At 54.1% G+C, this 15,590-nt stretch overlaps 1 protein-coding gene across 1 annotated transcript in view; it reads left to right on the top strand.

Annotated features, from left to right (window-relative positions):
* NTNG2 (netrin G2) overlaps positions 1 to 15,590 on the top strand; it is a 49,147-nt gene that overhangs the window by 16,601 nt on the left and 16,956 nt on the right. Inside the window, exon 3 of the mRNA XM_066563108.1 lies at positions 5,493 to 6,136. Coding sequence (XP_066419205.1) covers positions 5,493 to 6,136 — 644 coding nt within the window. The remainder of the gene's footprint in view (positions 1 to 5,492; positions 6,137 to 15,590) is intronic.

Here is a 15,590-nt window from a genome sequence, read left to right on the forward strand (position 1 = left end):
TCAGATTAGCTGTAGGGAAGAAAACTTTTGTAAAGAGTGTGATAAAATAGTGGCATGGTAAAACCACAAAGGTGATGGATGTCTCTTCTCTGGAAACACCCAAGGTCAGGCTGGAGGGGGCTTTGAGCAGCCTGACCGAGCAGATGTCCTTGCCCATGGCAGGGGGTTGGACTAGATGACCTTTAAAGGTCCCTTCCAACTCAAACCATTCTATGATTTGGCTCACAGAGCACAACCTCACCATGATGCCATTTTTTAGGACACCGTGTCCTCAACGAGGCTCTCACAGTTTGTCCCCTGGAGATTTGCCCTTTTGGTCTGAGCTGAGGCTAAGCAAGGCTGCAAAAACCCCAAAAGGTGCCCAACCAGAAGAGCTGGAGAGGCTGAAATCTGCAATGTTTAGTTGCTGTGAGGACACTCACGACTGATTTAATAGCGTGAGACTCAAAGTGAACTGGTTTATTTTAAGCTCACTGAGACCAAGTTTGCCTGGCTAATGCATCCTGACTTTTAGATTGAAGACTTAAATATCTCAAGACTTTGGACAGATTCTTTGGAGGGCACAGAGCTTGGAGGAGGAAACCAGATTCAAAAATAATACCTGGAATTGTTTCAATAGTGCTATATCTGATCTTACCAGGACCAGGGGAGCAGCCAAAATGTGGCCATCTGTTTCCGCTCCCCCCTGCCCTCCTGGCTGACTCCAAACCACCCCCCCCAGCAGAAAAGGCATCAAGCATCCCACAGAGGAAGGACAACTCAATAAACCTAACCCCAAAAAGGAACACTTCATTTTAGCAGAGGAAGCTGTAGTGGTGTGACTCACTCGGTGGCTTTTGAGGCTCTCCCCCACCTTGTCACTTGCAGGTTATTTTTGTGTTTGCCCTGTTACAACCATGCACCTCTCGAGCCATTTGCCTCCCCAGAGCACCAGGATGGTTCAGGAGATCTTTGGGGGTGCTGCCTGCTGAGCTGAGCACATTCCCAAGCTGGGATACACGGGAGCCAGCAGGGATTGTGCACCTTCATTCTCTGGGATGAGCATATGGCAGGGTTTGCACTCCTCTGCTCCCTGCTCCTGACCTGCCAGGACCCTCCCAGGGCCAGCCCTGTTCCTCCAGACAGGACATGGGGAGGGGGATCATGCTTGATCAGACTCAGCTGCTCCCCTCACTGCTCCTGGGAAATCTGTCCCACCTCCTATCCTGGCCAGCCTTCTGTCAGGGTAATATTTCCTTAGTGTGGCTTCATCACAGAACCCTTTGTTTGTTTAGTTTGGCCACTCCAAAGAAAGCTTTGGGAGATAGGAGCATCATTTCCAGCCCTGGAGGTGGCCACTGTGGCCATGCTGGGCACAGCTCAAGGGGCAAATACCCAGTGAGATTCATCTCACACCAGCTCAAGGGGCAAATCCTCAGTGAGATTCATCTCACACCAGCTCAAGGGGCAAATAATCAGTGAGATTCATCTCACACCAGCTCAAGGGGCAAATAATCAGTGAGATTCATCTCACGCCAGCTCAAGGGGCAAATCCTCAGTGAGATTCATCTCACGCCAGCTCAAGGGGCAAATCCTCAGTGAGATTCATCTCACGCCAGCTCAAGGGGCAAATAATCAGTGAGATTCATCTCACACCAGCTCAAGGGGCAAATAATCAGTGAGATTCATCTCACACCAGCTCAAGGGGCAAATAATCAGTGAGATTCATCTCACACCAGCTCAAGGGCTGTGCCTGCTGCACACAAGGACAGGAAGGCTCATGGCAAGAGCTCTCTTGCCAGGACAGCTCTGAGACACAAACTCTGCTCAGACAGAGCCACTGAGCAGCAGGGCAGGTTTATCAGGGAGTTTTCTGCTGCCATCCCAAGCCAATCCTCCACCTGCTGCACTCTCCTTCACACAAGTGGCAGAAATGGACCTCTGGGATGGTCTTTTCAGGGCTGTCATATTAAGCCATCTGTATGGCCACATTGACAGGAGGGCCATACTGCAACACAATATGTTGCCTCAGCACAGGAAACACACTCAGAGCCCCCAGCACTTCAGCTGAGGGGGATTTTTGTGCCTTTTCCCTCAGCCACCACTGTAAAGCTGAGCTGAGAGGCAGCTCCATCCCCCAGCAGGAAGCTGTGTCTCATTAGCAGAGGTAAACAATTCCTCTGAACGTGACGAGTCAGGAGAGCATATTAAATATGTCAATATCTCAGGGTTTTTTAATCCCTACTCCAGAACAGCTTGTTGTGGCAGGAGAGGGCCCCCCAGCGTGGCTCAGGGCCCCAGCACAGCCCAGCTGGCATCTCCCCTTCTTTGAGGGGGTCGTGGGGTGCCCTCACTTCTTAACCTCACCCACCAAAGCAAGCCTGAGCACTCCACTGATTTCCCTTGTTCCGTTATCACAGCTGCAAACTAACTAACTTAATAAATAAATAATTCGGCTATTTGATTTTAAAACATCAACCCAAGCATTTGTTTGTGAGTAACCTTCCTGCTGCAGGGTGGGCACTCAGCAGCTCCAGTCCCAGCCCTTCCTTCCAGCACACACAGAGGTGACAAAAGCCACGCATGGCCCAAGCTGAGGCTGTGACAGGAGAAACAAACCCCAGCACAGCTTTTGCAGCCTCACTGCCAGGCAGGGGTGTGTCAGAGCAAGACTGGGTTGAAAACACTTTGAGTTTTGACCTGTTTTTTGCATGTGCTGCTTTGCCTCGTGCACATAACACAGACACAACGTGTGCTGTGTTTACAGGAGTCCCCTGTGTCCCCAGGGCTGCCTCCCCTGCACAGGAGCCTGGCTCTCACCTACAGACCAGCCACTCACTGCTCTGTTTTCCCCCTGTGCTGACAGAGCAGCCTCCTGCCTTATTTACACTGTGCTGCTCACATGCTGCTCCAGACACAGAATTATTTGTGTCCTCAGGAGTTTCTCAGGGCTCCTGGGTGCTGTGGCCTCCAGTGACTTTGCAAACAGTGCACATCTCTGAGCTCTGAGGAGGCACCAAAGGCCCATTTTACACACATGGAGTGGAGAAGCTCTAAGTCATTTCCAAGACTTTTGGCTGCCTGGCAGGAGATGGCAAAGCTAGGATTTTCCAAAGCACCTTGTGTTACTCAGAGGTTTCCACGTTCAAAGCACAGCCCCACTTTGCACCTGAGAGCATCCTCTTGTACCAGCCAGATCCCCTCCTCTGCTGTGCCTGGCTGTGCCCAGGGCACCCTAAAAGCTGCTCACAGCACTCAGACTCCAGCAGTTCCCTGGGTCCAAGCCAGCCATGGACACAGGAGCAGCCTCTGCCCACACCTGCAGCAGCCAGACACACCCAGCCTGCTCAGATCCAGCCTGCAGTCATTTTTTGGAGCCTCCAGGTACCAGTGTCTGCTCCCCACACCCTGGCACAGCCCTGGCACTGCAGGAAGCCCCCAGGGCAGGCAGGAACACGCTGATCCCACACACAGCACCTCCCCATGGCTCCCAACCATGCACAGAGCACCCACAAACCGGAGCACAGCACCCAGCTCGGCCTTACCTTGAAAGCTGCTGTGCTCAGGAGAGCCAGACCTCGCCTCCAGCAGGATCCTCACCTCCAGCCAGCAGCTCTGAGCAGCTCCAGCTGCTTTATCACCTCCTCCTCCTCCTCTGCCAGGTGCCTCTGCCTTCCTGAGCAGGGTCCCACAGCAGCAGAGCCCGCTGTCATACCAATCCCTCTCCCTCCCCAATCCTTTGGATTTTGATTCTGAGAGGGAGGCAAAGTGACAGCAAAGAGATGCTTCATATGCAAAAAAAAGGCAGATTTTCAGTGTGCTGCAGAGTTTTTTGTGGTCTGTACCCAGGAGAACACAGCCATGCACAATCCCCAAGGCAGGGGTGAGCCATGTGCTCACTCCTGGAGGCAGAGGCTGCAGGGCAGTGGTGCTGGGCTTTGACAAACATATGGGTGAGCAATAAAGGCATTGGCACAGTTGCCCACCCCAAAAACTTCAAAATGACCTTGACACTGTGTCCTAGTGCAGCTCAGCCTGTGGGCATGTGGAGGTTAAAGAGATCTTTCGTCCCTGCAAAACACAGCAGCCTGGCTGTGTGGGCAAATTGGGACGGCTGGATGCTCTCTCCCACTGCTCAGGCCTGGGGGCAGTGGACATTGTCACCTGGATGGGATGAGCCATCCTTCCCACCCTGTTCCCTGTGGGTAGGTGAGGATCAAGGCACCAGGAGCACAAATCTCTGCTCTCTCTGCTACTGCTCAATTCTGTCCCAGCTTGGAGCTGGAGAAATTGGGTTTCCCTCCTCTAGCTGTGCTCAGAGGCACTGGGACAGCTGGCACTGGGCTGTCCCAACCTTTTCAGCATCAGGAGCCATGAGAGGCAGGGCTGTGCTTGGGGGATTGCAGCCATTCAGTCCCTCCAAGGCTGCAGGGATGAGCACAGCTTTCTGTAGGCTTGTAAATCAGCCAAGCTTAATCCAGGTTTCTCAGAGACCATCTCAGGGAAGGAGCTTTCTATGAAAATTGCCCCGTGCCAAATTGAAAAGCCCTTTCCCAAAGGGCCTTTCAAAGGAAGCAGCTCAGCCATTCTTAGAGCTGAGGCAAAGCCACATCTTTCTGCCTTAAATTCACTCAGAACCAGCATCCTCCAGGGCCCTGGCACCCTCCAGCCCAGCCCAGCAGTTAAGGCTTGACCCAAGCAGCCCAACCCAGGGCCCGTGTGCCCATACTGCCCACGCCGTGCCCAGGCTTTGCTTTCCTCTCAGGGGACCTGTTGTGGTGTGATGTCATGGTTTGCCTCAGATACCCCGGGTTTCTCCCTGAAGATTCCTTGCCCAGGTGGGTCGATCATCCCTCCTTTCCACACCCTGACCCCTGCTGAGCGCTGTCTGTCAATCCTGGCATTCCAGAAAGGTGATTGGCAGAATTCAAAAGATGCCCTCCACTCCTGGAGGGACATTGGGCCATCCAGGTGTCCTTTGTCCCTTGAGACCTCCCCCCCTACCTGGTTGGTGGCCCCCATGTTCCTTCCCTGCCCCTCTCCCCAGGGTTAAAAGGAACAGCAACCATGGGGTTGGGGAGTTCTGTTGGAGCTGTTGCTGCATTCAGAGGCCTGTGGGCCAGAATAAAGCTCTGGATCCAAACCCTCCATCAGAACTGACTCCTTTCCTTCACCATCACCCTAAAACTTCTCTGCCAGAGGTAACCCTGAGGAGCAGCCCCTGTTACAGGGAAAGCTCCATCCACAGCCACCAGAGCTCCTGAATGCCTGAACTTGTCTCCACGCGCCCAGCTGAAGCACACAGCTAGCCAAGGGGTGAAACACCACACACTCAGTCAGCCAAAAGTGTCTGTGGGGTGAAACATCACACACCCAGCCAGCCAAAAGTGTCTCTGGGGTGAAAACACCACAGCTGCCGCTATCTGGTCAAGCAGCAAGGGCCAGACAAGCTCAGGCAGATCTCATACACGATGTTGGTAACTGTTCCAAAGTGACCGTTGCTGTCGTTCCAGGAGAACCCGTACCTGTGCAGTGACGAGTGCGACGCCTCCAACCCCGACCTGGCGCACCCGCCCAAGCTGATGTTCGACAGCGAGGACGAGGGCCTGGCCACCTACTGGCAGAGCGTGACCTGGCGCCGGTACCCGGAGCCGCTGCTGGCCAACATCACCCTGTCCTGGAACAAGAGCATCGAGCTCACCGACGACATCGTCATCACCTTCGAGTACGGGCGCCCCACCATCATGATGCTGGAGAAGTCTCTGGACAACGGGAGGACTTGGCACCCGTACCAGTATTATGCAGACGACTGCATGGAGGCCTTCAGCATGCCAGCAAGGAGGGTCCGGGACCTCTCCACCACCAGTGCCAACAGGGTCCTCTGCACCGAGGAGTATTCCCGCTGGGCGGGCTCCAAGAAGGAGAAGACCGTCCGGTTTGAGGTGCGGGATCGCTTCGCCATCTTCGCCGGCCCCGACCTCAAGAACATGGACAACCTGTACACGCGGCTGGAGAGCGCCAAAGGGCTCAAGGACTTCTTCACCGTCACCGACCTGCGCATGAGGTTGCTGAGGCCCGCCCTGGGCGGCACCTACGTGCAGAGGGAGAACCTGTACAAGTATTTCTACGCCGTCTCCAACATCGAAGTCACCGGCAGGTAACGGCTGCTGGGTTTCTCTGGGCGTTGCTTCTTGGAGGGATCCTTGCTGGAAAACTGAGCCATCAGCGTTTCTATCGACCCAGAAATATCCATTTGTCCCTCTAACACCCCTTCCCCCCAGGCAGAGCAGCAGATGTGTCCTTGCAGGGAATGGCAGGGGCACCTCCAGGGCTGTGTCCTCCTGCAGCTGGTGCTGGGGGAGCTGAGATGTGGCTTGGATGGACACTCAGGGTCTGAGGTCCCTCCAATCCCCTGTCCCAGCTGTACAAACACAGCCAGCCTTTGCCCAGATGTCTCAGGGGTGATGCTGGTGGATATGGGGCATGGAATGAGGCTCACCCCACAAAACTCCAGCTCCCTGCCAGTACAAGCAGGGTGGGTCATCCCCACTCAGTCCTGCACACCCTGAGCAGCCCCAGCCCTGTCAGATGAAGTTTGGGGTAAGGGTAAACCCCCTGACACATCTGGGGCAGAGGAAGCAGGAGGGGGTTTGTTTCTCCTGGGCTTTGTTTCTCATTTCTCTATACGATGCCATATGTTACATTATGACATCAACCAAAAAAGCAAAGTAAGGTGGAAAAGTGCCGAGATGGCTGATTTCCCATCCAGCTTGTGAGAGACTTACAGGAGAGAGGGGAAAAATCTCCCCATCACCCACCCCATGCTAACAAGCATCACCACAGCGACAGAGGAGCCGTTTGTATCGGTTCCAAACGGTTTGCTTCTGAGACTTGCAAGCAGAAATGTTTGCAGGTGCCACCGAGGCTGGCTTTGAACAGGCTCCAAGGGGAAGGAAGCTGCAGTGAGGGATGGGAGAGCCCTTTCCACCCGCCAGGGCAGGCAGGAGGCAGCAGTGAGGGTCTTTCTCACGGCGTGGTGCCTGTCTGGGATGAGCAGCTGTGGCTCTCAGCTGGGCTGGGGGCATTTTGGGGTGCCCACTGTGGGGACTGCTCAGGGAGAGCCCTGGGGGGCTCAGGCATGTGGGCAGAGGAGTGGGAGAGCACCTCCACATGTGTCTGATAAATTAGGACTCAGTGCTTGATGTCAGTGTTTGTGCAATGAGCTTTGGCTTCCAGGATCAGCACAGATAACCAAGGACTTGCTACTGCTCCCACAGCAGCCTGGGGATGCTTGATGCTTCAAAGAGTTAAAATACCCTTGGTGTCCCGTGAACTCCTTCCTCCTCTGAGCCGTTTACCTTTCCTGCCTGCCTTGGCAGGATTTGTTGCTTCAGTACTTTGGCCTTGAGGCCGTGCTGGTGGGATTCTCCCCAGACCAGCACCTTGCTCTCAGTTGTCCTCCTCCCCCGTCCCCAGCCCCCCCATCAGCTTTTTAATGGCCAAATTTAATACCACTTAATAGAAACAGAGGTTGGTTCAAGACAGAAAGTCCCTAAAAATTCTGTGCAAAGAGGCAGCTAGGGAAGGGGAAGAAAAAACCCTCTCAAACACACCCAGGGCTGGAGCAGTCGCAACCTCTACGAGGCGTCCAAAATTCCACATCCACCGCGAGGGCAGCTGGGGGCGGGCACGGCCGGGCTGCCAGCGCCTCGTGCAAGCTGCAATGCTGCTTTTTAGCCGGGGCCAAGCCGAGACAGCTCGGGGTTTGTTGGCCGATGCCCGCCGGGCTCTCCCGGCGCTGGCGCGGTGCCTCCGTGGCCGCCTGCCCGCGGCTGCTGCAGCGCAGCGGCTCCGGCTCCGCTCCTGGCTCCGCTCCCCAAAAACTGCCCGGCCGCAGCCTCCTGGGCACACCCCGAGCACATCCTGCAGGGCCGCCGCGAGGAGAGGGGGTTTCCTTGGCTGGGAGCAGGGAAAGCGCTGAAATCTGCTTTTGTCAGCCCGAACTCCCGAGTTCTGAGCTACAGGATGATGCTGCTTGCGCTGCTTCAGCCTGCTGGGTTGGTTCCCAGGAGAGAAGGACACTCATCCTGGACAGAGAAGAGGTCAGTCCTGTCCTCTGCTGACTTTTCCAGCCCCCGTGGGTGCAGGGCAGGGAAGGTGAGCAGCTGAGGAGCTGTGGATAAGTGGTGTATAAGATGGAGAAGCTCCCTGTGAATTAACTCTGCTCCTGTGATTATTCCAGTCCCAGCAAGCAGGTTTTTGCACTGAAAAGCAATCTAATTCCAGCTGTAAGCAAAGCCAGTTACAGTGCAGGGACTAAAACCAAATTAAATCTAGTGTATGGCTCAACAAGGGATGGGTTATTGAGGGGAAGAGAGGAGAAATCAATGTGAGCCTGACAGGAGCACTGTGCAGGGAAGGGGGGAGGCAGGGTGGGCAGGGATGGGGATGGACACACGCTGCATCTTCCAGGACATGGTGGAGGAACAGCAGGAAAGTGCCTGGGTAAAAGTGGGGTGGTGTTAGGGATCCACTATAGGGGGCATGGAAACAAGAGGGAAGATGATTGTGAGGAAATGAGGGGTCAAGGGCAAAACACAGCCAGAAAATTTCACCTGGAGAGCAGAGTGAGCAGCCCCAGGGGCTGAAGGAGCTGTGCCTGGCCACAGTGTGGGGCAGGGGGTGCCCTCAGTTGTGTGACATTGCCTGTGTCCCTGTACCACACCGGGATTTTGGCAGTGCCCTCAGGGTGATGAGGCACTTGGCAGCTCATTTCCAGCTGGAGTTCATGGTCAAGGGAAGAGAAAACACTTTGCCCTCAGAGCAGACCACGAGCCCAGGTGTTTTTTTGTGCTGCAGCCTTACCTGGTGGGTTCAGAGCTTTCTGAGAAACCCTCAGTCCATGTATTCCTGGCCCCCATCCTTCACACCTCAGCTTCACACCGAGGAAAACCCCTCACCACTATCTCCCAGAGCTTTTGGGAAAAGCAGAAAGAGAGCAAAGGACATGGGGACAAGGGGAAAGAGTTTTCTGCCTTCCCTTGTCCTGTAGGCCAGAGGACCTGCTGAATCCTGAGGGTCACTGCTTCATTCTTGGGTGTTGGGACAGTGGGCTGCTCCCTCAGGGTCTCCCCTGCGTCTCCTCCTCCCACAGCCTCAGCCAGGTCCATCTCTCTGCTCATGGCTGACAGTTTATTTCTACTCTCTTTTTATCCCCCCCCCCCTTTCTTCTCCCATCCTGTCCCTATTGATCTGCAGAGTAACTGGAGATGCAGGAGAGTCAGGACAGGAATAGACACAAGCAAGCCCTTGGTCTGTGTGCTGTGTGTGTGCCAGGCAGGCTGGGGAAGGGAAGTGGAAGGACTTTTCCCCACAGATCTCTCTATTCACTGCTTAATTTTCTCCTCGGTGCAGCAGCGAGCTCAGGCACGGGTGAATGAGCTTTCCCTGGCTGCCAGGGCTGTGGTGAGAGCCACTGGCTGTGCTTCCATGGCACTCTGGGGTCTCTCTGGAGTAATTTCCTCCCCTTCAGAACGTCAGTCAGCGCCGTGCTCAGCAGGGCACGCTCCATCACGGAGACATTAATAAGCTGTAATTGAAGTTAATGTGCCATGGCCAGGACATGTGGATCCAGTTAGGAGAAATCAGATTGAGCAGAAGTGAATCAATTTTAGGCTGGTTATTAGGATTTCTCCCCTCTGTCCTGCCCTGCCCCAGTGCGTGCACTGTCTGTCTGTCCATCCTGCTGGTGATGAGCAGTCCCTGGAGGAAGGCAGGAGGAGGGAGCATCCCTCATCACTGAGCAGCTCCAAGGAACAGAACCTCCTCTCAGGCTGTGCTCAGGCCAAAGAGGCACCAGCAAGATGAGGTTTCTGGTTTTGAAGTGACATTTCCTTTCCTCCAATTGCTCTTCTTAGGCTTTCCTTACACCAAAAAATTGAAGGGAAAGGCCCTTTGTGCTCCCCTGCTTCTTCCCCTGGTGTGTTCTCAGTGCAGTCTCCTGCATGGATGCTCTCCAGGAGGATTTTCTCTCCACATGACTTGGAGAGTTGGTGCTGGTGGAGCAGAACAGCTTTGGCCAGGCTGTTATCCTGGTGCCACAGCCAGGATCAGGCACTCCAGACCCGCAGGACCAAGGCCACCCCAAAAGCACCTCCTGCAATAAAAGGAGCTGGAAATGGTCAGTGGTACCCACATGCAGGGGATGTATTTTTCTGCATTTGTGGTGAGTTTTGAGATGTGATTGATGCTGCATTGCTGCTAAAGATGAATGAATTCCTGGTCACTGCCTCCCTCTCTCAATGAAGGCAGCTCAGTGCACTTCCCCTGTGGCTGTAGCTCAGCTCAACCAGGGGTGCCAGCACAAAGCACATCCCAGCTGCCCCTGAGCTGCTTTGCCCTGGCTGGACATTCCTTCTTCTGGCTCTACTGTGGGAGACCTTCTAGCTGATCTTGACTTCTCCAGCAAAGCTGTCTTTAAAATGGAGAAAAGGTTTGGTCTGTGGAAGAGTCTCTTGCTGAGGGTTCCAGATTTTGTGTGGTAGCTTGTGAACATCTCTCCCTGAGGAGCAGGGTGGGATCTGCGCCAAAGAGGAACAGGCAGAACCTGGGGTGAATGATCTGTGAGAGCAGAGGCTTCCCCAGCTGAGCTTGCTCCATCCCAGTGCAGGGGCATCACTCCCAGAACAGCCCCAGGCTCGCCCAAACATCCCCCCAGAACAATCCAAACACCCCTGCAGCCCTCAGCCAGCTGCTGCCCACACTTGGCAGCTTTGGGATGACCACGAAAACCAGGGCAAGCACTGCCTGTGCCCATCCCTGCTCCTTCCTGCAGCTCCTGGCAGACAGAACTCGGGTCCCAGGAGGCAGCAGCAGCATCCTCGTGTCAAGGACAGCCAGGCCTGTGCCAGCAGTGTTCCTGGACCTGTCCTCGCCTCCATGCTGGAGCTGGATGGCTGAGCTTCCCTGGCATTCCTCCAGGCTGGAATTAGCTTGAGTTCCAGCAAAACCTTGCTCTTGGTCATATAGTTAAATTAAGTTAATGTGCAGCAACTGTTTGCTGGAGTCCTGCAAAGGTTTTGACTCCCACTGCAGCAAGGTGGGGAGGAAACTCTGAGTGGGAGGGAGGGAGGGAGAAGCCCAGAGAGCTCCTCCCTCCCCCAGACACTGCTGACACTTTGTCGATAGCCAGAGACAGATGCCCAAGGTCCTATTACCTGCTCCTGGCTTTGGTTTGTGAAGGGTTTTATTCCTCCTCCGATTTTGTTGCCGAGCTGTGTCCGGCCCTGAGCGGATAATAGAATTTCATCGATAGACTGAGAAGGTGATGTATGTTAAAGCACTTAATATAAAGAGACTTCTACAGGAGCCCAAATTCAATTTGGCCAATGAACTCAATTGCAAGCATTATTGCATTCCAGGAGAAAAACCAAGAGCATTTATACACATTACTCTGCAAATATTTATGTTCACATATTCATGTTATGTCCTCTTCACCCTTCCTCCCTTCTGCTGGCCTACCCCCTAATGGGGAAGTTTGGTTTTGTGTTTGCTTTTTAAGGCAGCTTTGAATATAAATAATGTTCCACCAGTCAGCAGGATCTTGACAGCTGGTGAGTGTCAACTTATTTAAAATAAATAGCCTCTCGGATGGGAACAGCCAGCCAGCGTGCTCTCCACTTTGGCATCTTTTAAATTGTCTCATCTTTGTAACCCAAACCTCAAATCATTTCAGAGGGCAGCGAGGAGGGTTCCTTCCTGCTGGGAGGACTCACCCGTCCCTACCACACAACCAAAAGTAAAAACCCACAAGGAAAACAACCTGCTCACAACCCTCTGACCTAACTCAGGCGTTTTTTCAGTTCTTTGGCTCTGCACAATGTAGTGAAAGCCAGAAGCTTCTCACCCTGGTTCAAGCTGAAAAAACCAACATGTTAAAATAGCTTTTTCTCTTCTTCAGCCCCTGGATCACGGGCTCAGGGAAGCTCCCAGCCTTGCTCCTGGGATGAGCCACCATTGCCATCCTCATCCCTTGAGCCCTGCTCCAGGACTGGCCACAGCAAACCCCTGCCAGAGCGATCTCCCCGCAAGGCAAATCCTGATATAAATGCTCTCCACAAAGGGACTGTGCTTCTTCCATGGCCCAGCCATTAGAAGCTATTTTTACCTGCTTCCACACGCACAGATGGGCCAGAAACAATCCAAGCTCAGCACCCGTTATGCTTTGCCCAAAAGATTTGCTCCCTGCTTTTGCTGAGCTGCCAAAAGAGTTGCAAAAGAGCCGGCAGAGGTGGGTAAGTGATGGCTGGGCGTGCTGTGAGCAGCGCTGAGGATGACAATAGGGAGATGGAGAAGAGTTATTCATGTTTCCCCGAGAGCCCAGATCAGTTGAAACATCCTTTTCCTTGGGGACAGCGAGGAAAGAGCTCCCTTCAAACACATCGTCCCGTGAGACTCATTAAAGGCTCATCAATTACAGCGTGAGCAAACAATTCAGGGGAAAGCAGCTCTGAGGAGCCTTCCTCCGGCCCGCAGTCATTAGCGGCTCTCCGAGCTGCCTCTCCCCAGCAGAAAGGGAGCAGGGGGCAAAGCCAAGCCCAGGGGGAGGAAAGACAGGGGTGCGATGGTTTGGAACCCAGCAGGATGGGGCCAGCAGTCTCCAGAGCATCCCTGTGGCCATGCAGAGCATCCTGCTGGAGAGGAGGGTGCAGGATGGGCTGGAGGGGCTTGCAGGGGAGGTGGTGACCTTCTGCTGCTCCAAGTCTGGGGTTTTTGAGGAGCTCAGGGCAGTCAGGGCTGTCTCATGGGAGCTGGGCAAGAGGCACAAGGAGATGGAGCAGCTCTCAAGGTCCTCAGCCATCAGTTCCCCCAGCAGTGTCACTGCATCGGGTCTGAGGGGGTGCCAGCACCCCAGTGTCACAGACATGTCTTCTGAAAAATCCTTTCCTTAGGGCTTTTTCTCCTAGGAAGCTAAAAAGCCTCAAAACCAAACTGTAAACAATAGTTACCTGCTGCTATAAAATGCAACAATCTTTGATTAACCCATGTTAGTTGTTTCTAATTAATGGCCAATCACAGTCAGCTGGCTCGGACTCTCTGTCCAAACCACAAGCCTTTGTTATCATTCTTTCTTTTTCTATTCTTAGCCAGCCTTCTGATGAAATCCTTTCTTCTATTCTTTTAGTATAGTTTTAAGATAATATATATCTTAAAATAATAAATCAAGCCTTCTGAAACACAAAGTCAGATCCTTGTCTCTTCCCTCATCCTCGGACCCCTGTAAACACAACCACACCCCAAGGCTGCCCCATCCCTGCAGGAAGGCAGAGGGATGAGGAGATGCTCTTTGCCTTTCTCTGCTCTGCAAGTGGGGTTGAGGACAGAAAAGGGGTTTTGAAACAAGTAAGAGTCCTTGGAAGGAAAACAAAGGGCTGGGATGGCTTTTTAAAATTACTTCAAAAGTCATTATTAATGAAAGCTCAGGGAAAGGGGGCTGTTTTCCCACTCCCAGCACAGAGGGAGGTTTGCTGCAGGTTTGCTGCAGTCACCCCCTTCCTGTGTGTGGGCATCTCCTTCCCTCACACGTGGGCTTGGCACCAGACACCTCTCCAGCAGCTCACTGCTGTGACCTCCAGGATGCTGACACGGAGAATTGCAGAAAAGTGTTCTTTATGGCTGAAAAAAAAACCCAACAACAACAACCAAAAGAAAAAAAAAAAAAAAAGCAAAGAAGAAAAGAAAGGGAAAAAAAGGACACTTTCCTGTAAACTTTCCTCGGTGCTCCAAGCTCCATGATGTTCCCTGGTGGAGGCATTGGCAGCATCAGAACCACACTGCACCACTCTGAGGAGAGCTGGATGACCTGCACTAAAATAAACTCATAAATACCCCTTTGTGCAATCTGTAACATCTTGGGGCACACATTGCTCCCACCACTCCTGCTGGGAGCAGCGTGAGCCAGTTTCTGTTGCATGCCAAGTGCAGGGTGTGACCTCCTGCCAGCCTGGGCCAGGGTGAGTGTCCCTGGTGCCCGAGGGTGCTGCGGATCCTGCTGGGGCTGCTCCCCCCCATGCTGACTGTCAGCACAGCCCTGACCCACGAGCCATGGAGCAGAAACACTCCCAGCTCCCCAGATCTCCTCCAGAGCCAGAGAGACCATATTGCAACCAGCACTTTGCTGGAGCAGCCCTGGGGCTGGAGCAGGGCCATGGCTCCCTTCTGCAGGACACAGAGCAGGTGTGTGCCCCGCTGCTGATTTTTAAGCCTCATTGCTAAGCAGCTCCTAACCTTTCCCTTCATCCTCTCCTTCCTGCCATGGCTGGGCGCCGAGGAGGATGAGCAGCTCCCACCCAGGGGACTGGGCTGATGCCATTTACTCCAGCCTCCACCAGCTGAGTCTTGGCTGGGGAAAGGCAGGCACAGACCATTGTCCTTGGGCTGTGGGCCCAGAGGAGGAGGCACAGGAGCCTGAGGAAGGGGTTGAAGCTGATCCACTGAGCCTGAGCTGCAGGAAGGGCAGGATGCAGAAACCTCTGCCCAAAATGGGGCTGGCTGAGGGTGCTCAGCTGTTCACCATTAAATAATGCAGCCTGATTGATTGGGCTGAAAAGTGCTGTGCTGTGGGGTCAGCCTGCTGGGGTTACAGCTCCCTGCTTAGATTGATGATCCTCAAAGGTCAAATTCAGAAAGCAATTCCCTGGTAAAATTGATTCTTCAGAAAACAAAACTTTTGCACAGTGGCAAAGGGCCCAGCAGTGATAAAAATCAGTGACCCAGGCACAGGCAGGTGAGGTGAATGCTGCCTCTGCTTCCTATTGACTCAATTTGCCTTGTTTACACCAATTAGGAAGCGAGGGTCTCCCCTGAGAAGAGCAGTGCTCTGTCACACCTGGCTGGGGGACACCCATGATCTCCTCCCTGTCCCCATCCCACTGGGCAGGAGGCAGCTGGGCTGTCCCAGGAGCTGGTGCTGGGCCCCCAGCCCTCCCCAGCAGCAAGGGAGCCATGTGTGTGCAGGAGCAGAGCCTTGGGACCCTCCTGCACCCTCCTGTGTGTGCAGGAGCAGAGCCTTGGGACCCTCCTGCACCCAGCCATGCCTCAGCAAGGCCAGGTCCTGCTGCAGGGAGGAGGATTTGTAGCTGGAGCCAGATTAATGCTGAACGGGTCTCACCCTCCTGCCCCTCCCGGAGGCAGAAGCAGCCCAACATGTCTGCTTGGCTCCTGCCAGGAGCAAGGATGTGCCACACATGATTGAAGCTGCCTCAGGCCACCCTGGGGACCAGGTTGTGGCCACCCAGGGCTGATGTACCCGCTGTGACTGGTCTGTGACTCACAGGGTCAAACGCTGGAGCCAAGCACCGCCCTCCAGCTCATCCCAAACTTCAGGGAAAACAAGGGCTGTGATAATCCCTTCCACCCTTGCACCCACTCCCCTGGGGCTCCTAAACCCCCCCTGGGATGCTGAGGCTGTGCCCTGGAGCTGCCCCATCCCCTCACCCCATCAGAGCAGGAGGGAGGAGAGCTGCAGCTCCCGGAGCTGTTACCCCGTTCAGGCAGGGCCCAGAGCAGCAGTGGTGAGGCTCTGACCTGCTTTAACCTGCTTTACCACACTA

The sequence above is a fragment of the Molothrus aeneus genome, chromosome 19 (genome assembly GCF_037042795.1).
Source record: "Molothrus aeneus isolate 106 chromosome 19, BPBGC_Maene_1.0, whole genome shotgun sequence".
Lineage (NCBI taxonomy): Eukaryota > Metazoa > Chordata > Aves > Passeriformes > Icteridae > Molothrus > Molothrus aeneus.